The 25391-nt window shown below is 37.9% G+C and overlaps 1 protein-coding gene across 5 annotated transcripts in view; it reads left to right on the forward strand.

The window, feature by feature from the left end:
• Positions 1 to 16905, forward strand: part of ZNF532 (zinc finger protein 532) — a 111159-nt gene extending 94254 nt beyond the window's left edge. For 2 of the 5 annotated variants that reach the window (XM_036737054.1, XM_036737062.1), the window contains 3 exons: positions 7341 to 7453; positions 10333 to 10480; positions 14904 to 16883. In XM_036737054.1, the coding sequence (XP_036592949.1) occupies positions 7341 to 7453; positions 10333 to 10480; positions 14904 to 15398 (756 nt within the window). In that variant the 3' untranslated portion in view covers positions 15399 to 16883. Of the gene's footprint in view, positions 1 to 7340; positions 7454 to 10332; positions 10481 to 14903 lie in introns of all 5 variants that reach the window. The other 3 variants (XM_036737069.1, XM_036737086.1, XM_036737076.1) reach the window with 3 other exon arrangements.
• The last annotated feature ends 8486 nt before the right edge of the window (positions 16906 to 25391 follow it).

The following is a 25391-nucleotide window of genomic DNA, read 5'->3' on the forward strand; positions in this document are numbered from 1 at the left end:
ACCTATGATCCTTAGAGGCTGTCTCTGTGTATTCTATCTTCCAGTTCAGTACGTGTTACCTGCAGAGCGAACAAATTTTCTTTTAATGTTCTTAGTTTTTTCTTCTCTTCTTCTAGGTTGTCCTTCATTTCTGTGTATTTGCATTCCCAATCTGTTGTTCTCCCTCTTGTTTCTTTGGTGAGGTTTGCCATTGCAGATTTGGGTTTTTTCTATTTTGCTCATTATTTTTGCTTTGCAAGACATAAATTCTGCTCTCATAATTCTCATTTCTCTTTTAAACCACTTAGGAATAATGGGTTTCAGGTTCTCACATTTCACAGGGTCTTCTGTCACATCAAATGGTGTTTGATCATTTTCCTTTACATTGCAGTGTTTCTTCGTAGATGACTGAACTTGAATCCCCCTTCCCCCATTTTGTTTTCCTTTTCATTCACATCCTGACTCTCTCCCCTCTGATTAAGATTTCCTTGAGAGCTTGATCTCAAAGTATCTCTGACTTCTCCAACGCTGAGCAATTCACAGTTCACCAGCCTAGGTCTCTCCCCCATTGACTTCAGTGTGTTCAGAACTGGCCCCAGATGGATGCTATGCTCTTTCCCTCAGGCTTGGGTAAATGCTACACAGCCCCGACATGCACAGTGTCTTGTCCTGGTGACCTGTCCCACTCCCTCTATTCCTCAGTTCTCTGGCATAATACTGACAATTCAGAGTGTGTTTTCTCTGGCACTGATAATTCAGAGGTTTACAGCGATGGTGCTTCTGGGTTATAATCCCTGGCAGGCTTTTGCTCCCTAAGGACTATGACCAAGTTGGCTGTTAAGACCAAAGGAAACTTCTACAACCTGGGGCAGGGCTGTCCATGGCTTTGGAAAGAAGGAAGGAGGACTGAGGCATAGGGATGGTTTTTGATGCAAGGCTGTATCGTGTCTTTGGGTCTGCTAGTGCAACCTTGCCGTTGGTAGAGTGGGAACTAGGGGTAGGGGTGTTAAGTGACCTCAGAGTCAGTAGATGTCATTTCCTGGGTTTGGGGAAATTTAAAAAAAATCTTCTTTTGGTTTCTGGGCATCCTAGACCATAACAACAAACTGCAGTCACTTTATCTTTGGTGCATAATTTCTGTTTTGGAGAGCTTTGAGAGGTTGTAGGTATCAGAGAAAACATTTAGTCTGCTATCTCTTTTATTCATGTGACCCAGAAGTCAGTATTTTCATTAGTATTATATGAAATCTATAAATTAATATGTGCAGTACTGACACTTTTATTATAATAGATTATCTTAAGAATGTACAGGGGATAGCGCTCTAGTTGTTTGGTTCTTCCTTTATGTTAAAGAAAAAACTATTTTAAAGTCATCATATGTTTTCATAGATAAATACCAACATATATTTAGGTTTTGTTTTTTTCTGGTCTTTTTAAATTTAATTTATTTAATATATTTAGTTTTCAGCATTGATTTTCACAAGAGTTTGAATTACAAATTTTCTCCTCATTTCTACCCTCCCCCCCACTCCAAGATGTCGTATATTCTGGTTGCCCCGTTCCCCAGTCAGCCCTCCCTTCTGTCACCCCACTCCCCTCCCATCCCCTTTTCCCTTCCTTTCAAGATAAATTTCTATGCCCCATTGCCTGTGTATCTTATTTCCCAGTTGCATGCAAAAACTATTTTTGTTGTTTTTGAACATCTGTTTTTAAAAACTTTGAGTTCCATATTTTCTGGTCATTTTTATAACTGGTTCTCTGCTATGAAGTTCAACCCAGTGTATTATTTTGGCATGAATATGACTGGATTCTTAGAAGCTAGGCAGATAGCACACAAGTTTGGCAAGTTTGCCAAGGTTCTGCCAAACTTTCAAGACTTTAAGTATTCACCCAGTGTTGGACTATATTTGTGTCACTTGAGAAATATCCTGACTAAATTTGGAGAGGCTTAGCATCAGTTTGGTAGGGCAGTACTCTTTTTGGCCATAGCCTCTTTTTTAGGACCATCTACTAATTTGTGGTGGGGTTATAATCTCCATTGTTGAAAGCAGTACAGACACTAATTATCAATTAGAGATCCTTAAGTATTAAAATATTTGTAAATATTGCCCATTTTTCTTTTTCTTAATTCTTCTGTTAAGGTGATTTTCATGAGTTTAATCTTATAAAAATTCGCTTGCTAAAGTCATTTATTATCTATACTTTCTTGTTGTTCATTAACCTGGCAGCACCGCCCCCCCACCAAAAGAGAAGAAAATAGTTCTACCCTAATTAGACCATATTTGTAGTATCATTTTCCATTCAACGTGACATGTTTTGGGAAGGGTCTCTCTCAGCTAAGAGAGCCCAGAATAGTCAAAGATGATGAGAGGATTAGAAAATGTGTCACGAGAATCAAATTAAAGATCTGGGGATGCTTCTTTTGGAGAAGACAAGATTTGTATAGACATAGATGGGCAAAGAGTTTTTATCTATCCATGCTTCTATGAATGTGCAGCCTGGCCTATGAATCCTGATACTCTGAAATGTTCTTCCAGTTCTTTCATGTTCAGATATTAAGCATATTTTTCCATCTTATAGGTTCTAATTACAAACCCTGAAAAATTTAGCTGCTTAATGTCTTTTGTATTTGTCTATTCCCTTTTTTCACAGCATCACACTTAACATATATTCATGTATCTGTCTCTACACTTACAGTAATATTTATATCTACATCTATCATTTATTTTGGGGCTGTATATGTGATTTCATTAGTATAGGAAGCTTCCAGTGAGGAAACTCTCTCTGCCAATTTAAATCAGCAACTATTCTGCAATTTATGGTCTTTGAGAGTTTCCTGCAACACTATAAATTTAAAGGACTTGTTTTAGTAACAAATAATGTTAATTGACAAATAAAATAACAAATAAAATTAATAACAAATAATAACAGCTAGCATTTATATAGCACTCTAAAGGTTTGGAAAGCGCTGTGCTTATATTTCCTTTGATCCTCACACCAAGCCTGGGAGGTAGGTGCCATCATTATCCTCATTTTACAGATGAGGAAATGGAGGCAGAAAGATTAAGTGACTTGCTAGTCACATAACTATCTTAGGCAGGATTTGAACTCAGGTCTTCCTGGCTCCAGGTCTAGCACTCTATCTACTCTACTACCTAGCTGCCTCAAGCTAGGTATGTCTTAAGTATAGTATTTGACTTGAACTTAAATCATCCACACTCTGAGGCTAGCCCCTAAGTGTCCACTGTGATGTTCTAGGGGAGAAAGAGGGGAGTCAAGTAGCTTACATACTTCTGGGGGAGATCAAAAAGGAGCTGTCCCTATTACAGCCCCAAGACCAGATCTTAATTCACTTAGATTTTAGACAAGTACTGCTACATTTTAAACTTAATTAGAAAGCTAAGTATAAAAACAAACAAAAGTCATGCATGAGAAGCAAAATACTATTCCTTTCAACAAGTACAGAATGAAAAATGATTTAAATTTAAATTCTTTAAAGAGCAGCAAGAACTTTATGAATTGATACAGATAAAATTATACTATAATCTTGGTGGCAAGTAGTGATACAAAAATAACTTTGAAGACTTAGATTTTATTTAGTCAGAAAATGAGTACTACCTTAAGATTTTTCAGATTAAAACTTCCTATCTATGTTTCTTGATTTAAGTTTTTAATTATTAATAAATACATTTTAAATTTTTGCATAAAATGGTCCTACTTTATTTGAAAGTTTTACCCGATTGTATTATTGGAAAGCAAATGTGATAGTGATGGGAGAGGAATAGGTAAGAAGGAGGTTTGTAGAATGAAAGAAGGCAAATGGGAAGAAAGAATTTGTATGGGTATGAGAGACAAAATGGAATATTAAAGCTGAGGGTATTTCACTCAAAAATAAAAAAACTAAGATAAAGGCAAAGCTAAGTTAGAGCTGTGTGTTTTTCAGTTTCTAACTTGTTGCTCAGTTACTTGAGTGATGCTGTCTTTCTTTTCTTTTCCTGCCTTTCCCTTTGTTTGGGTATAAGCCTACTATAGGTACAATGTGTGTTTTTGAAACTGTTTGTTCAGGATATTCTTTCATTCATACCTTGGAAATGTTTAACTTCTGGTCATCAATCTCATTACACATGGCTCATTCATTCAACAAATATTTATAAAGTATATACTCTGTGTTTAGCCCTGTTGCAAGTGTTATAGGGATATAATACACAATTTCTGCTCCCAAAGAAAAAATCAGGGACTGTGGCTTGACAGAGATGTTGGAGCAAGAGCTACAGATTTAGGAATTAGTTGTACTTAGAGCAGTAGTTGGGGAACGACTGTCATTATCAAGGGAGAGGGAATGGGAAGAGAACAGCAAAGAATGGAAAACTTCCAGGAATGACCAAGGTAAGGTAAGGAGCAAGAGAAGAAAGAGGATTAACTGAAGATTTTAAAAAGAGTTACTAGAGGCAGAAAACCAAGATAATGCAATGAAATAGAAATGGTAACCAGTGTCACATGCTGCAGAGAGGTTAAAGGGTCAAAGACTAAGAAAAAGCTGTTGGGCTTAGCCATTAGTAAATTATTAGTGACCTTCTCAAGAGATTTGAGGCTTCCCTTTAGAGTATGGAGCTGGACCATCTGAAGAGGAAATGGCCGGTGCATCATGTAATGATAGTGAGTCTACATAGGTATCTCTGTTACTGGTCACAAGAGAAGGTACTTGGTGACTCTGCCACAGAGTAGTGAGCTTACATGACCAGTCTATCTGGTGCATGATGGAAAACATTGAAAGATTTGTCAGACATAGTAAGGATAGGGAAGAATGTTTGTCTGAGGTTTATCAGTCTCATCAAGGAGATGGAGAAGAGAGAGAAAACTGCCCCCATAGAGGACTAAGCCAGAGAAAGTGGCAGGTAGGGCATAATAGTTAATTCCCAAGAAATATATTGAAGAAAGACATCATTAATGCCCTAACATGTCTCTACCCAAATACACCGAGAATAGGTACCTTAGAAAAAAACAAACCTAGAAATCTTAATTGAGAGAGGTAAATACAAACTCATTGGCATCCTTGAGATTTGATGGAATTTTACTCCTGACTGGAATAAGGTGATGGAAGGCTATTTATTCAACAGAAAAAAAGGGGAGGTTACTAAAATAGCATCGTGTATCAAGAAGATAGAGGTAGGAAATCCAAAGAGAAGAAGCAAGATATGAAGATCATTTGGAGCAGGAGAAAAGGAGACAAAAGGAGAGATATTATGGTGGCAACGTCAGCTGCTCATCCAGATGGAGCAAATGGCAGCTTACAAAGTTGGCATGGTGGCAAGATATACTAACCATTGAGGATGTCACCATCCACTTTTCTTCCAGAGGTTTTTGATAAATGCAAAGAAAACGGAAAAATTCTCTACTTGCTTGTGAACAATTTCATCATTTAAAAAAATAGAAGGGCCAATTAATTTCAGTTCAGCAAGCATTTATTAAATGCTTATTATTGTGCAAGGCACTATGTTAAGCTCTGGGGACACATTCTGTTTGGTCAGAGAAACAACACATACACAGACTATACTGTATACCAAGTCATTTCACTGCAGGATAGAATGAGATGGGGATACCATTAAGAGCTGGATGAATCAAGAATTGGTTGCTGTAGTTGGTGGCATTGAGCTGAACTTTGAATGGATGAACAAGTCTACCACATAACCTGGTGATTAATGGAATGATGCTAGTCTGGAAGGAACTCTGTGGTGTAGTGTCACAGGGCTCTTGTCTTTGGCACTGTTCAACCCAGCACTTTTATCAAAATAGAATCACTGGATTTCCCATGAATACTAATATTTGAAACTTCTCCAAAGGAATAATTTTAAGAAAACAAAAATAATCACATGACATAAATGTAGTCAAGTTTAATTTCCATTCTACCCCTGAAAAGAATGACAGTTTATCCCTTGAAACATATTTTAATCCAAGAATCACTTTCATACCTCTGAAAACTCAACTTAAAATAATTTAAGCTCTACAAGTATAAACTGTAGAGCACTTGCTGCAGAGGAAGTTTCCTAATTGGGGAGTTTCCTGACCAATGATATAATAGCCCACACCACTTCACAAAAGTGATGATGGTGAAGAGATATGAAAGGCAATAATGGTGCACTGGAAAAAAGGCATTAAACCTGGCCAGAGGCAGAAGACCTGGGTTCTAATCTGGCTTTTCTATTACTTTCTCTCCTTGAGACTCAATTTCTTTACTGTAAAATAAGGTCCTTCCTACCTCCAAAATTTTGTTATTTTTAGACACCTCTGTTTCTCATCTTCATATTTGTAAAAGTATAAACAAATGCTGTAACACAGGGAATACAAAACAATTGTCACATATTGCACAGTCCTAAAAGTGTTGTGCTGTTAATTGAGGACATTATGGAATCTCAGGAACTTTCAACTCTAAGATTTTATGTTCTTAAAGCCTGTGACTCTATAGATCCTGGAGGACAGTGCAAATTCACTTATTTTGTCTTAACAAATAAAACAGGTAGTTTCTGCTGGTTTATCCTTCTAAAAATCTTAGACAATTCAAAATGATTTTAGGTATTCTAGCTTCGAAATGATTTTTACCCAAATGTATTCATAAAAATATATTAATATGACAGTGGCCACCGATCAAGTAAAAATGTGATAATGAAAAAAAAGAAGAAAAAGAAAAAATGTGATAATGATTTGTGACACTTATAGGAATTTGGCAAATAACGATTGCCATGTGAAAACCCACGATAAATAGGTCTTATTACATACGTGTCTTACTCTCTCAACTTCCACATCTCAATGAAACCCTTAAAGCCACCCTCCCAGCCAGTATATTTTCACAGAATTGTTTTCTCACCATTTGCCACTATCTTATTATATTTGCACAATTTATTTCTGGAATCCAAATACAGAATTTTTCACCCTAATGTATTAAATTCAATCACAATTCCCATTTCTCCCCCCTTCACACACACACACACACACACGCGCGCACACACACACACGTCTTCCTAGAAGCCGTAATTTTCCACTCTCATAGTTAAGTTTCCCTTAGCTATCTGAGACCAGACCTACCTTCCTTCCTTTCTCTCTTTCTTTCCTTCTTTCCTTCTTTCCTTCTTTCTTTCTTTTCTTTCTCTCTCTTTCTTTCTTTCTTTCTTTCTTTCTTTCTTTCTTTCTTTCTTTCTTTCTTTTCTTTCTTTCCCTTTCTCATCTAGGTGCATCCATTGAAGAGCAGTCAGGTCCTACCAGGCACCTGTTAAACTCAACCTATAACACAGGGTTTCTCATTTTAAAAGCGTGTTCTGGTTTTAAAGACCTGCCACTGACATTTTCCTTTCTTCTCTTTAATAAAGCAAATGAAGAAGCATCCTTGCCGCCAGTGTGACAAATCATTCAGCTCATCACACAGCCTCTGTCGCCATAATCGAATCAAACACAAAGGCATTAGGAAAGTTTACACCTGCTCGTAAGTGATGGTTTATAATATAAAGGTCATGAGAGAATTAAAAGAGGACCTTTTGTTCGTTCATTTGACTTCATATTGATTATTTTTAAAATTAATATTTATTGATATCTTTTGTTTTTACATCACCTACATTGCCCCCCCTGGAAGGCACCTCAGAGGCCATCTCATCTAATCCCTTCATTTTTACAGATCATAGGATCATAGATTTAGAAAGGGAAGAAACCTAAACCTCGAAGCCATCTAGTTCAACTCATTCTCCTCACTTTACAAATGAGGAAACTGAGATCAGAGAGGTTAAGTGATCTGCCCAAGATTACACAGGTAGTAAGCATCAGAGAGGGGATATGAATCCACGCTCTTTGACACTATAGTCAAGGCTCTTTTCACTACACCACTCTGTTTTGCTTTAAGAATTCAAGTCATTTGATTTTTACATAATTTTGTCACCTTATTCTTTAACATGAGATGTGACATTAACAGATTTTTTAAAGAAGGGAAATAATCGTTATGACCTTGATTACCCGTGCTTAACCTGATTTAAAAAAAAAGTACAGCATCATATGGTGACAGATTGTATTACTGAGAATATTTCTTCAGAATAACTGATTGGCTTTCCAGTCACTGCCAAGCTGTCACCTGCAAAATCTTATCTTCAGTATTTCCCACTTGTTTAAAACTTTATGCCAGTAAGACTAAGGTCGTGGGTTCATTCCTCATCTGAAACATTTTTCCATGCCCTGAGATGTGTAGCTCTAACCCATGCACATCTTCTTGCCACTTCATGGCGTTGGTCACAAAGGGAATCAGTAAAACAGAAACTGACCCAAATTCATCTTCAGTCTATAGTCACTAATATCATCTTGGTAATTAAAGTTAAAGTGTCATTGCATTATTATTAGTAAAAAGTGCATTTGAGGTAGTTAGCCTACTTGTGTTGCTGCGTTAATCTTTGCCCAAAGTGAGTTGAGAAAATGTGGTACCTTCTCTTTAGATGCTTAGAGAACTGGACAAATATTGGACAGATACATACATACATGCATACATGTTATATATACTTATTAAATACATTTTACAGGTAAATAAACTGAGTGTAAGTATGTGTGTGTATATATATATATATATATGCAGTAGATAGAGAAGTTTTAATTTAACACTATAGGCAGAGAAGTAAGTACATATTTTGAAGTGGTCATGGGTATTTCATGTTTAGACAACAATTTGGCAAAGTAGAATTCCTGCATCTCTTGAGATTAGTTAGGGAAACTTCACAGAGAACATGGGAGCTATCCGAATAAAAGGAAAAAAGATTGAGAGTTCATTGAGGTGAATGCATTCTTTGAATAGAGTATAGCCAGGAATTAAGCTCAAGTTTGGGAGTGCGATGCTCAGAAGGGGATAAGTAGAGAGACTTGACTGAGGAATAGAAGGTATGAAATTTGAGGTGATTCAGTGTGGCCCTAGTGAAACACTAGCTTTGAAACACAATGTTAGTATTTTTGATATAGAAGCATAAAATCACTGACATTTAATGCACTGGGAAGCCATTGTTGATTCAAAAAACCATCTAGCAAACTCATTAGTGGTAGCAAAATTTCCATCATTAAAAATGATTAAACAGAAAAATGCTGTCACCCTGTATATCAGTGCTGGTTTCATTTGTTGCTTGTGCAGAAGGATTTAGAAAAGACTTCATTTATTTTTTAGTGCCCATATAAAGTTCTTCTGAGGTAGCAAATCTAGTTCTGAAAAAACCCATCAAATTTTCCACCACCTATTTGTCTCTTCACTGAAATACTGCTCTTGGTGTCTACATTATAATGTATAAATCTGAAGTAGCTATTGAGTTAATAAACTCTAGGATTTCCTAAGTTGTTATCCGAGAAGTGGTAACTTCTCATCTTCAGAGAAAGGAAACAAAATAATAAGTCTACATACAGAATTGTTTTTAGAGAGGAGGGGTAGTAAAATGGAAAAAGTACTGGACTGGAGTCTCAAGACTTTAGGTTTATTTCCTAGCTGTGTGACCATGAACAAGTCACTTCTTGTCAATAAGCTTCTGCTTTGTAAAGTAGAATATCAAATTGGAGCTTATTGTACTCTTACTTCTATCTGTGATACTCTCACTTAACGTAGACCAATGTTTTCCAATGCCTGCATTTTAACCCATTGGCTGGCCACTGAAAAAGAAGTTGTCCATAAAATTAAAGTTTTTAATATATTTATTAGATTATTATTTTTATGAAGATTGCCCATGCTGCATGCTTCAGAAGATAAAGAGCAGGTTTCTCCATGTTATGTAGCTGGCATCACTCATTAATAGTTAGTAGAAGACCATCTTCTTCCTTGTTTCTTTCATATTAAAACATCTCTGCTGGAATATTCTTGGAGTCATCTTACAGGAAAAAAAAAATAAATTGAGAGCTTCTCCTTTTCAAAAGAGTAAACTGACCAGGGATATTTTATAAGGCACTTGAACCAAAATAATCTGAGTCTTACCAAAAAGAAAAGGTGACACCAACAATTTAAAGTGTTTCATAAAATGGGAAATAACAACCAACAGGACCATGGATCTAGAATTTCTAAGGGACCTCAGAGCCTATCTAGTCCATTGCCTTATTTTAGAGATGAGTAAACTGAAGCCCAGAGAGGATAAAGGAGTTTCCCAAGGTGACCCAGGTAGTATCATAAGTGGGATTTGAACTCAGGTCCTTCCTCCAGAGCCAGTGCTCTTAGGCTGGCTTTCCTATGCCTTTAATACTGGTAAGTATGAGATTGGCTTGTGAAGATCTTGAAGACCAGTAACCATCTTTGTGGGCCTAGAGTTCTTTTGAAAATCCCTATAAGCAAAATGTATACATGACTTTTGTTGTTTTATGTAGGCACTGCCCAGAATCAAGGCGTACATTTACAAAACGGTTAATGCTAGAGAAACACATTCAGCTGATGCATGGGATTAAGGACCCTGATTTAAAAGAAATGACAGAATCTACCAGTGTGGAGGAAACAGAAATAAAAGAAGAGACCAAGGTAAAACACATAAGAATTGCTCTCTTTGCAGTGAATAGCAGTATAGGAAGCTAGGTAGATTTATCTCTGAATGCTGATTCTAATACAGTGCGCAATAGATACTTAGCAGACAATCATAGCGTGTCAAAGCTGGAGGCACCCTAGAGGTCATCTGATCTCACCCCGTCATTTCATAAACGTCTTGAGAAAAGCTGTTAGGGAATTTGAAACCAGGTCTTTGGACTCTTTAAGTCCAGTGCTTTTTCCACTACACAACACTGCAACATAGTACTTATTTTTAAAGTTTTTTTTTTATTCTGAACACCAAAAATAACAAAAGAGAGGACCTTTCCATATACAAAATAGAACAGCAAGGTTGTATATGAAACTGCGATTTTCTATTATGTACAAGCTTGCATTTTAAATGAAGAATATAATAAATGTCGACATATTACTTTCACATCTGTCCTGCTTGTCTGTATTTCTTTCTAAACTTCCTTCTGTTCTCCTCTGTGCATTTTCTAAAATGCTTCAATGATCCTCTTTGATATAATGCTTATTACAAATTGCTTAGCTGTACCAACAGAATATAGATCAAGACTTGGGAATTTATTGGTGTCAGGGATAAAACACAATATCCTAATATTTTTGCGTTGTTTTTCTGTATTTTGGGCTTAGATCAGATTTACAATTTTAATCTATATACAGATATTCATCGAACACCCTTTCTGTGCAAAGGACTGTTGTAGGTGCTTTGGGGGAGACAGAAAAAAGTGTAAGATATGGTCTTTGTACTTAGGGAGTGTGGCCAGTGAAAGAGAAACTTTTCTTTCAGTTCCCACAATCGAATAAAGTTTTCTCACAAGACAAAAATTGGACTAGACCATAATTGAATAGAAAGGGAACTGAGCTAGCTTTAGAATTGAATAATAAGATGGAGTCAGTGTGGTTCACTCATTTACCACCACCGCCACGTGCTGTTCTAATCCCCTCAGGAGCTGCTGGATGACTTAGTGGAGGAGGGAAGATAAGTTTTTACAAAATTCGACCTGAGTCCCTTCCCTAAGCCCCACACTTCTGTCTGATACATAACTGTACATAATTATCTGCATGTCTCACTAGTACTCCAAACCTAATTATTCAGAGTATCATTTGCTTCTCTTCCCAACTTCTCTGTATCTGTCCATGGCATTATCACCCACCGCGCCTCCCCCCCCCCTTCGCGTAAAACTTAAAATCTCGGACATTTACATTTTTTTCCCTCCTCTTTAACTCTCCCCTCCCCCCACCTCCATCTAAGGATTCTGTCTCCACAATACTTCTTATCCCCATCCCCTCTGCTCCAGTTACCTAATTTATCACACCTCTCTAGTTCAGGCCTTTAACATCCCCTAGACAATTTAATATTATGTTTTTGCTGTTCGGTCGTTTCAGTCATGTCCAACTCTTCATGACCCTATTTAGGGTTTTCTTGGCAGAGATACTGCAGTGGTTTGCCATTTCCTTCTCCAACTCATTTTAGAGATGAGGAAACTGAGGCCCACAGGGTTAAGTGACTAGCCCAGGATCACACGGGTAGTCAGTGTCTGAGGGCAGATTTGAACTCAGGAAGATGATTGTTCTTGACTTCAGGCTCAGCACTCTATCATGTAACTATGATATGTTTTGATATATGATATGTTATGATGCGATATAAATATGAAGCCCACTTGCCTCATTTTAGAGATGAGGAGGAAACTGAAGTCCAGGGAGGAAAAATGAATTTCCCAAGGTCACCCAGGTTGTATCATAAGTGGGATTTGAACCCAGGTACTTTGAGCCAGGTATTAAGAGCCAGTGTTCTTGGTGCTATTGGTGGTCACACAGCAATATAATAAATATCATATATTCTGATGTATGGTGTATTATAACATATCACATAATATGTTATAATAGCCTCCTAACTGGTCCCTACCTTTAGGATCTCGACTCTCTTCAATCCAAAATATTACTGTTACATTAGGTCTGACTCTATGCTCAAACTCCGCTCAGACAACCTTCATTCTTCCTATTGCTTTGAACAGTTTTCAAACTTTTTCACAGTACCCCGTTATACTCTTAAAAATTACTGGGGATCCCCCAAAGAGCTTTTGTTTGTACGGGTCACATCTATCAATATTATTAAAGTAGAAATAAAAACATTTTAGTATTATGAAAATAATCTTGACCTCAGGAACACTTTAAAAGGTCTCAGGGCCCCCCTAACCAGGATCCCTGGGCCACTTTTTGAGAACTTTTGTCCTAGAGCAGCACTTCTTAAACCGTGGGTCCATGTCATGAAACATTTGGCAAGAACAGTAAAAGGTTTCTGAACATGCAATGACCAAAAATTAATTACAAATCAAATAATGATGATAATGAATAATGATGTAATGAATCTGATGTGTTATCTCGCAACTTCACTACAGCCTTGGTTCTGAACACAGAGCATGCATACTTTGTACTGCACATACCCTCAAGGCATGCAACGCTGAGGAACTGGTGCCTACTCATGAAAAGGGGTCATGAATGGAAAAAGTTTAAGAAGCCCTGGCCTAGAGGATTAAAAAAAAACTATTAACCTATGGGTTAAAGCCCCAACCATCTGGCTACAATGTACCCTTTTCGTACTACTCCCCTTTATACACTCTGTGGTCCAGACGCATAGGATCGCTGTCTTTTTCCCGGTTTCATCCTGTACCTTCTCATCTCTGTACTTTTATGTAGATCCTCCCTCACACTTGAAATGTTATTCCTCTTCATCTCCACCTGTTTCAACCCTTCTTTCTTTGAAGCCCAACTCATGTGCTGCAGTGAAGACTTTACTTTCCCTCTGAAAGGAAAGTAAGCTCTCTTTCTTCTAAGATTTGTCTTGATCTTTGCCTGGTCACATTTTATTTTGTCTCATCTTTATGTAAAAGTGCATTGGCCCCTATTCAATCTTAGACTCCTGAAGAACAGGAACTATACCTGTTTTGTGTTTTAATCTCTCGGTATCTCCCATGGTACCTGGCATATGTTGTTGAGTCGTTTTTAGTTGTGTCTGACTCTTCATGACCCCATTTGGGGTTTTCTTGTCAAAGATACTGGAATAGTTTGCCATTTTCTTCTCCAGCTCATTTTACAGATGAGAAAACTGAGGCAAATAGGGTTAAGTGACTTGCCCAGGGTCACATAGCTAGTTAGCGTCACATTCGAACTCCGGAAAATGAGTCTTCCTGACTCCAGGCCTGGTAATCTATCCATTGGGCCACCTACCTGGCATATGGACGATGCTTAATAAATATTTGCAGGATGGAATTGAAGTTGTTGAAGACATACCTGTGGAGGGAGAACTAATGTTATAAAGCAATAAATGATTAAGTGCCAAATGAATGGGACAGTCAGGAAGCAGTAGAAGAATGCCAAAGGAGAGGTCATGGTGAGCTGGGGCTGTCTAGGAAAGTAGAGCCACTGGGCCTTGAAGGATGAATGAGATGTAATTAGAGAGGAGGAAAGAGGAATGGCGTGAGCAAGTGGGAGGGGGGACAGAGGGTGGAGCATAGAGTTGGTGTTAAGGAGCACTGGGAGGTGAAACATGGGAGGGTTAATAACATGTTTTTATTGCAGCTCAGGGTCCCTGGTTTCAGCAGTCTTGGAACACCAGCTTCTCTTCTTGGGTACTGATTAACTATTTCCAGCATTTGGCAGTGGTTTTGCCCTTTAAAGCACAAGACCCTTGCCTAAAATAAGCATTGTAACTGAAAGAAGTAGAATGAGTTTGGCATTTCTTTTGTGTTACCTTTCATTGGGGAATTTGTGGATAAACTGAGCGCAGGCTTAGACATTAAGTAGTCCAGCCTTCTTATTTTGCACACGAGGAAACAGGTTCAGAGTAGTTAGGTGACAAAAATGGTAAGGACATTCACAGATAATGAGTATCAGAACTAGGGTACAATCTTTGTAGTATTCTATTCAGCGAGAGATTCTTGTTGTTGACTCGTTTCAGTCGTGTCTGACTCTTCGAGACCCCATTTGGGATATTCTTGGCAAAAATACTAGAATTGTTTGCTATTTCCTTCTCCAGCTCATTTTTCAAATGGGGAAACCGAGGCAAATAGGGTTAAGTGATTTGCCCAAGGTTACACATCTAATGTGTAAGCTCAAATTTGAACTCAGGCCAGGCCCAGCACTCCATCCACTTCGCCACCTAGCCACCCTCAAGCAGAGATAGATGTCCATGTACTGAACAATGACTGGCAGTAAAGATTAATATTGGAAACAGGATAAAGCATTTGCAGAAGCATGTCTTTTTTTTTCCATTAATGCCACAGTGTGATCATATCTTTTTACTGACTTTTAGCTCAATCAGAGATGATCGTTCTTCAGGAAAATAGGAGGAGTATTTTAATTTGATCAATGTTTTTTGTTTGTTTTCTCTTATTAGGCCCCCAGTCCAAAGCGGAAATTAGAAGAACCCGTTTTAGAATTCAGACCGCCACGAGGAGCCATTACTCAGCCATTGAAGAAACTAAAGATAAATGTTTTTAAAGTTCACAAGTGTGCTGTGTGTGGCTTTACGACAGAAAATCTCCTACAGTTTCATGAACACATCCCTCAGCATAAGTCTGACGGCTCTTCTTACCAGTGTCGAGAATGTGGCCTTTGCTACACCTCCCACGTTTCTCTCTCCCGGCATCTCTTCATAGTCCACAAATTAAAGGAACCTCAACCAGTGTCTAAGCAGAACGGTTCTGGGGAAGATAATCAACAGGAAAACAAACCCAGTCATGAAGATGAGTCATCCGATAGCTTGATGTCAGACAGAAAATGCAAAGTGTGTGCAAAGACATTTGAAACTGAAGCTGCCTTAAATACTCACATGAGAACACATGGCATGGCCTTCATTAAGTCTAAAAGAATGAGTTCAGCTGAAAAATGAGTATTCCAAAAGAAAAATCTCTCTCCACATTGGAATGGAAAAGACTTTTTTTGTTACAGAAAGTTTGAAGTATAATAGAGTTGACAGTACTGTTTAGGCTGTTGCAATATATTCTCCTTCCATGTATCCTCTTCACCTCATCGTATATACCCTGAATAAGTATTAAAACAGTATTTGAGTTTAAAAAGAGTTTGTATATATTTAAACTAATAACTTTTATACTCTTTGTTACGTGTTTGTATCAGTATTTAGTGGATAATGTTTTGAGTTTTTTTTTGGTTTAGAATTTTTCTTTTTTGTACTAAGTTTCTTTAAAACAGAGTTCTTAGCACTGGGGGCAGTTCCTTGGATTCAGATAAACTGTTTTGTACGCCATGAGTTTGAATGGTTTAGCTAATTAAATTACAGGCTAACACAATGCCTTTTTTAGTATTTTTTATTTTTTAGAATTCACTACATAAATTGTAGCTGGTTTTAGGTGTCAAGAACACTAGGCTCTTCAAGTGTCTTAGCACTAGTACTCAGTGTATCTACTTTGAAAGAAGTATGTGTGCGCCTTGAAACTCATCATTGCATATCTGTGCATCTCTAGGTATGTTTAGGGCCATAAGAGAAAGATTTTAAAGCAGCCTTGCAAATAACTCACTGGTGGATAAGAATTTAGACCAGGCAAGGAGAAGGTAATGGTGTTTCCCTTAGTGTTGTCTGTGAAGAGAAAGGGAAGGAGGAGTCTGTTGTAAAATTAGATCAGAAAAAATTGTGGGTTGGCAAATTTTTTTTTCATATCTATTTGCAAGACTGTTTTAAGATCACAGGGATGTGAGCTTGATGAAAGGGCTGGACTGCTGTAGAAGAAACAAATATGTAACTAGATCAATAGATTTTTATACAGTCTGGTTTTTGTCTTGTAATTTATTAAACATAGAGACAAATAAAAAAAAATCAAGTGTTTCTTTGGCTTTTAAAGGAAGAAAATAGTTCATTTAACCCTGTGCTGTCTCAAGAATTGACTTTTCCTATTCTGGGTGCTAATGCCAAATGTTCTGGTACTTAGAGTTAGGATGCACAACTCAAGCTGCTACCTATCGGATGTGTTAATACAGCAGCCTATAGAATCACAATTGGCCATTTCAGACTGAGCACACAACTGCCAGGTTTTCGTTCCGTCATTTCAATAAGTATATCTAATTATTGGTAGTTATGCTTTAATGAAGCACAGCAAAGGTACCGTTCTGTCCCTTCCATATATAGTTCTCTGTGAGAGTTATATTTTTTGTGTTTTTTTTTGTTTTGCATTTTATATCTTGTATTTATCCCTAAACAAGTTTTGTACTTTTTTTTAAAAAAAAATACTTTTGTGTATATATAGATACTTGCATGATATACTGTAGTTACCGTTCCGTTCCTTAAAGGGTCTTGCTGCTGTCAGATGTTATACACTACATTCATTATAACTGTATTAAACACATTTCATATGTAAATAAATGTGGCACATTTTGCCCTTGTGCGTCTGTGAGTCACTTTTATTTATAGTTCAATTCTGGTAACTTTATGAACTTTAGAAAGCTATTAGTTCCTGAAAAAAAGGACTGTGGGTATAAGATTTTTTAAAATCCTCATTCTAGAAATATAGAAGTGCTCATTCCTAATACCAGCTGGTTATTTGGGGATCTCCAGTATTCATTCTACAAATATTTATTGAGCTTCCCTGCTTGGTAAAAGACAATGTATTAGGCTTTCTCAGGGTATGTGGTCGAATTGGGGAAGGGAGAAAGGAATAAGTACTGTGCGCCAGGCACTAAGTGCTTTCCAAATATTTTATTTCAGCCTCACAACAGCCCTCCTAGGTAGGTGCTGTTAGCCTCATTTTTACAGTTGAGAATACTGAGGCAAACAGGCTAAGTGACTCATCCAGGGTCACACAGCGAATATTGGAGGTTGGATTCAGACTCCAGTCTTCCTGACTCAAGCGTAGGCTTACATCCACCATACCATCAGGGTGCCTTTACGAAAGTTACAATTTAGTGGGGAGATGAAATGCGTACAAATAGCTATGTTACAAGGCAGAATAATAGTGGTCTTAGGAGAGATACGGTAATAACAAGTTAGTGTTCATATAGTACTTTGAGGTTTGCAAAGCACACTACAGATACCACATCTTATCTGCACACAACCATGTCAGGCAGGTAGGTGCGGTTGTAATTCACATTTTACAGATGAGGAAACCGAGGTAGATTGAGGTTTAGTGATTTATTCAGGCTAATAAATAAGGCTGGGTTTGAGCTTAGATCTTTCTGGCTCCAGATCCAGCAGTATCCATTTTGTCACCTAAAAATAATGTGGACGTTACAAGAAAGGAGAGAGAATTTCTGAGTGGGAAGGGAAATAAAAGAAAATTTCCTATATGATGTGATTAAGATGGATTGGATTTGAAGGAAAAGTAGGGGTTTTTAATAGGGCAAAGCTGGGGAAGATAGCTCACTGGGTAGGGCAGCGTTGGGCTTGGAGTCTGACAAATCTGAGTTCAAATCCAACTTCAGATACTTAACTAGCTGTGTGACCCTGGGCAAGTCAGTTAACCTAATGCTAGAAAGATACATGACTCTGAATCCCAGCTTAGGAATTCTGACTTTGAAATTGAGTGGGGGGCCAATGGGGGTTTTGAAATGGGAAATGATGTGGACAGACCTCTGACGGCAAGATAAACTAGAGGGAGAATGGAAAGGCATGGGGTATGGAAGACTAGTTAGTAGATTGCAATGGTATAGCTGAAAGGTAACAAAGACTTGTCATCTACAGCATGACTGTAGATACGGAGAGAAAGGAACTCATGGGAGACATTTTAGAGTTAAAATCAACAGAACTTGGCAGTTAATTGGATTTATTGGGTGAAGGTGGCAGTGAAAATTATTCTGAAATTTTGACTGGGCAAAGAAAAATTTTGGTAAGAAAGTTGAGGGAGATGGTTTGGTTTTAGACATGCATCTATTTTTATCAGTCGTATTTTGTCATTCATCCTTGCTTTATTTTTCACCTGTTTATATGAGTAATGTGTGAAAATATTCCTAAAACAGGTGTGTGTTTTTTAAAATTGATCTCAGGAAAAAAATTAGATTACATGCTGTCAGTTCAATGACTAGTGGATGCTTCTCTTAAAAGAATTGCTTTAAAAGCACCTATGGAAAATGGTCTAATTCCTTAATATATGGTGGGAAAGAAAGGTCTTTGAGTTCTGATGTAGAGTAGTTAATTAAAGATTATTTATGAGAAGCTTCAAAGCAAAGACAGAGAGCTTATGTTTTAGGGTGCTTAAACAAATTTGAGTTTATCAGTAAAAAGAACATGCAGCTAGGAGTTTAAAATTGTGTATGGTTATTTCAGATTAATACAGTCAACATGTGAGCCTTGAACTATCCTATTTCTGTATAGCTAGTCCTTGAAAGGAAAACTAGGAAAGAAAAATAAGAGATTGAAGTTTTTCATGAAGACTATAACTAAATGATTAATGACTTCCCATTTTACCTTCCTTACAAGTGCTTATAGGATCAATCCCAACAAGAAAGGAGAAAATCTGCTAAATACACAATTCAGTTGAAATTTAAAAAAAAATCTTAAATGTGGCCTCAGACACTTACTAGCTGTGTGACCCTGAGCAAGTAACATAACCTTTAATAATAATTTATAATATTTATTTTATATTTATAAATTATATTTATAGCTTATTATATTATTAAATAATAAATTATAAATAAATTAGAATGTATAATTTATCATATACATAATAATTTAGTAATAAACTTTAATCTGTAAAATTAGGATAATAATAGCACCTACTTCACAGCGTTGTTGTGAGGATCAAGTGAGATATATTTGTAAAGCCCTTAGAACACTGTCTGGTACATAGTAGGTACTTAATAAATGCTTATTTCATTTCTTCTTACCTTCCATGGTGCATCTGCAAGTGTACTATAAGCAGTATGGGATCGTGAGCCAATAAAAGGTTGAAAGTTACTTTTCTCATCCCAGAAAAAAAAAACCCAACCCAAAACCTGTGATTAAATTTTAAGTCAAGGCCAGCTGGCTTAGACTGATGCTCAAGAGTGGATAATATTTTAGGATGAGAAATTTGCTGCTTCAAATTATGAATTATTTTTTCCTCTGCATGTATACTTACACAATCTAAGTCAAAAGACTGAGAATTGATTCCAGGTACAATTTGTCTTCCCTTTTCTCCCATCTGTATCTCCTACTCTTTCCATAAGCTGGAGCACATTTTTTTTAGAGTGCCTTAGAGCTTACAGAATGCTTTCACATAAATTATCTCATTGGAGCCTGAAAAATAACACTGTGAAGTAGGTGTGTAAATATGCTTTTCTCCAATTTACAGATGAGGGCACTGAGACTCAATTCACCTTGCTGGTAGTCACACTGCTACAGAGTATAGAATCAAGGCCTAAATCAATGTCTTTTTATTCCAAGTCCAGCATTTGTTTCAGTACTGTGTTTCTGCTGCTTTGATGTTTGTGTATGCATATTTCAATATACATACATACATATGTATGTTTGAACGTGTGTGTGTGTGTATGGGGGAGGTGTGAGGGGCCAGACTATAGCCATGATTATCCTCCATGATAGTTATAATAGTTATCCTTTATAATCAAGGGTAAATTCAGAGGATCATAGACCCAGAGCTGGAAGGGACCCTAAGGGCCATCTAGCCCAGCCCCCTTGTTTTACAGACAAGAAAGTAAGGCCCAAAGGTGTCATGAAGATGCCCAGGATCACATGGTAGTATCTGGTATCTATTCTTGTATCTCTTCTCAGGGTATGCCTCAAGCTTAAAAAAACAGGTTTTTTTTGTTTTGTTTTGTTTTGTTTTTGTCTGCTGCAGTGGATAGTGCACTGGGCTGGAGCTGGGAAGACATGAGTTCAAATTTGACTTTCCTTAGACACTTACTAGCCATGTGACCCCGGGCAAGTCACTTAATCTCCGTCTGTCTCAGTTTCTGAATCTGTAAAATGAGCTGCAGAAAGAAATGGCAAACCACTCCAGTATCTTTGCCAGGAAAGCCCCAAATGGGGTCACAAAGAGGCGGACATGACTGAAAACTACTGAATGACAAGAAATTGTGGGATCCTAAATAAGTCACTGAACCTCATTTGCCTCAGTTTTCTGAACTGTAAAAAGGGATAATAATAGCCCCTACTTCCTGTAATGTTAATGGGATATGAAAATCTTCCCCACCTAAATAGGTCTCACGCGGGGACCATTAAGGAGGAGCTTGCTTAGGAGAGGCTTGCTTGCAGGAAGGCTTTCACACCTTTTGGTACTAAGCTAATTAGGCACTGAGTCAGGAGGGTTGTGATGCCTTCTGGCTCTGAGCCTATTAGCCAAAAGTGTGTGTGTGTGTGTGTGTGTGTGTGTATTTGTGTATATGTATACATGTATATATATATATGTGTGTGTGTGTATACATGTATATATGTATATATATATAGATGTATGTGTGTGTGTGTATATATATATGTATATATATATATATGTATGTGTGTGTGTGTATATATATATATATATATATATATATATATACACACACACACATACACTCTGAGGTGAGATTTTGCTTTGGGGGTTCACTTATGAGAAGGATCTTTTGATTCCCTGGTCAAGACTGAGTAGCCATATGTTCAGACCCCTGGTTGCTCAGATATAAAAGTTCTCTCGATCATGTGGTGTACGTAAAGTGTATAGCAATATTGCTTTGATCAGGCAGTTAAGAGCCCTGTCTGCTGGTCTTTATGCTAATTTCTCTGTATTTTCTCTGCTTGTATTTTCTCTGACATTCAGGGTGCTGACCCTTCCTCTGAACTAATGAATGTAATGAAAAGTAGGATTGTTAACCCCTTTTTGAGCAGTCTTTCCTAGAAAAGCAGATCTAAGAATTTGTGCTAGCGGGCCATCCTGGGTGTATCAGGGTGCTTGCTGCTACACCTCCCAGCATTGTCGTAAGGGTAAAATGAGATATTTGTACAGCCCTTAGCACAGTGCCTGGGATATAGTAGGCACTTAATAAATGCTTGTTCTTCTTCCAGTCTCTCCTCCCTTTGGGAGTTAGATTATAGTAATCATAGTTTAATCATCATCACAGGTTTGCTGCTTCTCCGGTTAAGGGTCGCAGAGAAGGATCAAGAGAGGAGAGGAAAGGAGATGGGGGCTCTTTAGATACTTGGTTCATTGTAGAACCAGTGGTGCTGACAACTGCGTTTTGAGGAATCGAGAAAACTAGCTTGTTAGGCAGCTTGGTGGCACAGCGGGCAGAGCGCCGGGCCTGGAGTCTGGAATACTGAGTCCAAATCCAGTCTCAGACTCTCACTAGTTTGTGTGACTTAACCTTTGTTTGCCAGTTACCTCGACTATGAAATAAAGTTAATAATAGCATCTGCCTCCCAGGCTCGTTGTGAGGATCAAGTGACATAATACTTGTGAAGTGTTCAGCACAGTGCTTGGCACGTTGTAAACCCTCTATAAATGACAACTATTACTATTACACAGGTTCAGCACCGACACAACTGTGCACACCGCTTCGGTTCATCTAATCACGTCTCACGATCAATGAAGATTCTGCCTGGATGATGGCTAGCAGGTCTGGTGGTTATTACGGAAATGGCCTAGTTGCTGAGATAAATGGAAATGTGTGCCCTGCTGGTGGCTGACACAATCGCCCTGCTTAACCCTGTGCAGAACTCTCTTATGGTTTGTGGTTTCCACCTGCTTTGCAATCTGCCTACTATTTGTTGACACTGTAAGTGGCAACTACTTTTCATTCCATCACTTTAGAAGCAAAATATTCTAAATGAAGATATATATATATACATATATATATTACATACACATACATATATACGTAGACACATATATTTTGTATATATGTACATATACATATATACATATACACACATATATATTTTATAGACTCAGACATTTTTCTTGATTCATCAAAGATAAAAATATGTTTTCTCAATTTCGCTTATAGATGTTAAGATGCTGAATACTGTTACTTTTTATTCATGAAGTTGTTTCTCAAACATTCAAAATAGACCCACGATCCCACCTATGTATAGGTTTCCTCCAATAATACAAAACCCAATTCATCCATGTCTGCCCTTCCTACTCAGTTAATTCACCCATGTCTTCCCGTAAATTCACCATACACAGTTTGCCCAACCTGTTGGGGGCCTTCCTCATTTTCCCTTGACATCAAGAGCATGCCAGCAGAACACTTGGGCCATTCACCTGTCATCTCCTGAGCTTTCCACGGAACCAGACATCTCAGTTTTTGCTTCTATATTTGCTTGATGATATCTTTTACTCTAGACCTCCTCCATAATTCTTTGTCATGTGTTCCAGCCTGATTACACCCGCCACGCAAAGATATTTTCTACCTTTCATTAGATATTTATTTTCTTCCTTTCGGTTTTGTCCTTAAAGGCCCTCAGAATGACTTTGTTTCTTTGGGTCTCTTGCCAAGCTTTCTTTAAACTGGTTTTATACTCGATTGCTTCTCTCTGTTTATGATGTCTACCACGCATAATTTTCCACCATTCTTCTCTGTGAGCTTTTTAGGAAAAAAAAAGGTTATATTCTGAATTGCTATTGACCTTGGCTGCTACGTCTCTTTGCTTGATAAATCAAGCAATTTTGACTAAGGCACTTTTTAGATTCTTTTGGTCTTTTTTATTATGACAATAGAGTCACAACTGTTAAATTTCCCTGTGTGGAATTATCATAATCAGTAAGAACTACTTCAAAGATTTTTAAAAATCCTACAGAATTAAAAATAAAATTACATTAAAAAATTTTAAAATTCTGCAGAATTAAAAATAAACTAGAATAACTTTACATTAAAAATTTTTAAATACAAAAATTTGGAAAATTAGAAATAAAATAAATTCTGCAGAATGAATGACCATCAATAGATTTCTTATTATTGCCTTAAGAAATGAAACACAAGTATAACTTATTCCCAGTTGTTTATAAATCACTTATTTGGTAATATGTTGTGGTGGAATTAATATGGGATTTGGAAATTGAGAGCCTGGGTTCAAATTGTGGCTGTTATTTACTGTTTATGTGAACATGGATAAGTCACTCCCCTTCTTTGGGTCTCAGTCTCCCCATTTATAAATGAAGAAATTGGACTAAATGTCTAAGAAACTTCTGGTTCTAGATCTTAGAGCCTATAAATCTGAAATGCGTTTTCCTGTAGAAACAATACCATCTGTAGAAGTTTATGGATCATTCAAGCTGAAAAGATACCTTAGAGATAATTTAGTCCCGCTTCCTAATTTTACAAACGAACAAACAGCTCCAGGGAGATGGTTAGGTTCCCAGGCCGCCACACAAGCTTTTTTACTCCTTTAGTGCATCTGAATTGAACCTTTCTCAGGATTGCAGCAGTAAGCTTTTTCTCACATTAGCCTTGGCTAAGGGAAGAATGGGGGTCTTCCCTATCCCTCCTCTCTTTTTCCTTCACCTTCCTCTGGTGGCTCCCACGGCCTCAGGAAGGTGGGCCAGTCAGTTACATTGAGACAGGCAGAAGGGTTACAAGTCAGGAGCCACACACAGTTCAGGAGTTCCGTGAGGAGCTTATTGGGAAGGGTCAGCACCTCCTGTTTGTTTGGGTAAATCCCAGGGGATACTTCTTGGTCAAGACTGACTTGCTATCAGGTCTTTTTGAGGATTTTCTTTCCATTCATCAACTGGCCTGCGTGCTTCTTCGAATGGACACCACCTTCTGCTTCTGACCAGGGGTTTTCTCGTTCTCTGATCCACTGTGGAACAAAGAAACAATGCAGTCTCATATTTTTTCCCATTTCCCCTTCTCTTTCTGAAGCAAGTGCACGCTGCATTTGAGGTTTTTCTCAACCATTTTTTGTGGCTAGAAACAGAGAAATAGTCAAGGGTCTAAGAAGTCTTCTTCCTTTATACCTCCCTTACTTCAAATCCTTTTTTTCCTGCTTTGTTGTGCACGGGTGCATATTAGGGTCTTGTAGCATTTAAAGGATTAGAATAAGAGTCACCTGCATTTTACTGGAATAATATTATTCCATGAATACCCTAGCCACTTCCTCAAGGGAACTGTACCTGAAGCTCTGGGAGTGGGGAGGAAGGGGCCATTGCCCTAAGAAGGAGGAGGAAGAGCGTAGGGGAGGAGAAGTAGCTGAGAATACTGCCAAGGAGACCACCCAGGGCTCAGGGATCAACAGTTGAGATGAAGAGGACAGTCTCCCTCCCACTTCTCTTTGCTATCTTCCATCTTGCCCTGTACTGTCACTGAGTCAAGGTGACCAGAGACAGAAACTTGGAGAAAGTTGAGGTACCAAGCAACAGCCAGGAATGCCTCACAGAGGGGGAAAGAACAGAAAAAAATCCTCAGGAGTGGCCTCTGGGAAGAAAGGGGAGTTTGTAGCGCCACCCAGGTTGGCACGTAGGTGGCCATTCACATTTAAAGTATATCATAAGTTAGATGTACCTCTATGCCTGTTTTCAGATGAAGTTCTTCCCTATGTTCATACCTTTCACAGTGCCTTGCACATGGTTTAGAGATTAAAGGGGCTTAGATCATGTGAAATGGTGATGACTTGCTCTGTATTATACAAGCATTCTTGAAGCAGTTTCAATTTTTGTCAGTTCAATCACATTCTAAGTCAATCGGCTTTTTGTGTGTGTGTGTGAACTATCTACTGGTGGCTATTTAAAGTAATCTTTTTTTGTTAATCAAATTCATGTTATTGCCGGAGACAGTCGCTGTCTTCAGATATCTTGAGGGCTTGTCAGTGATTTGGGGTTTGCCCAGTTGAAAACAGAGGCAGTTCTACATTAGGAAAGCCTTGAGGCGTTGGTGGTACAGGTGCTGCTGGGTGTAAACATATCTACACATGCTTAACTGGAGTCCTGCCCACCAATCAGCAATTGTCACTAATTCAGGCTGT

The sequence above is a fragment of the Trichosurus vulpecula genome, chromosome 1, assembly GCF_011100635.1.
Source record: "Trichosurus vulpecula isolate mTriVul1 chromosome 1, mTriVul1.pri, whole genome shotgun sequence".
In the NCBI taxonomy this organism is placed as follows: Eukaryota; Metazoa; Chordata; class Mammalia; order Diprotodontia; family Phalangeridae; genus Trichosurus; species Trichosurus vulpecula.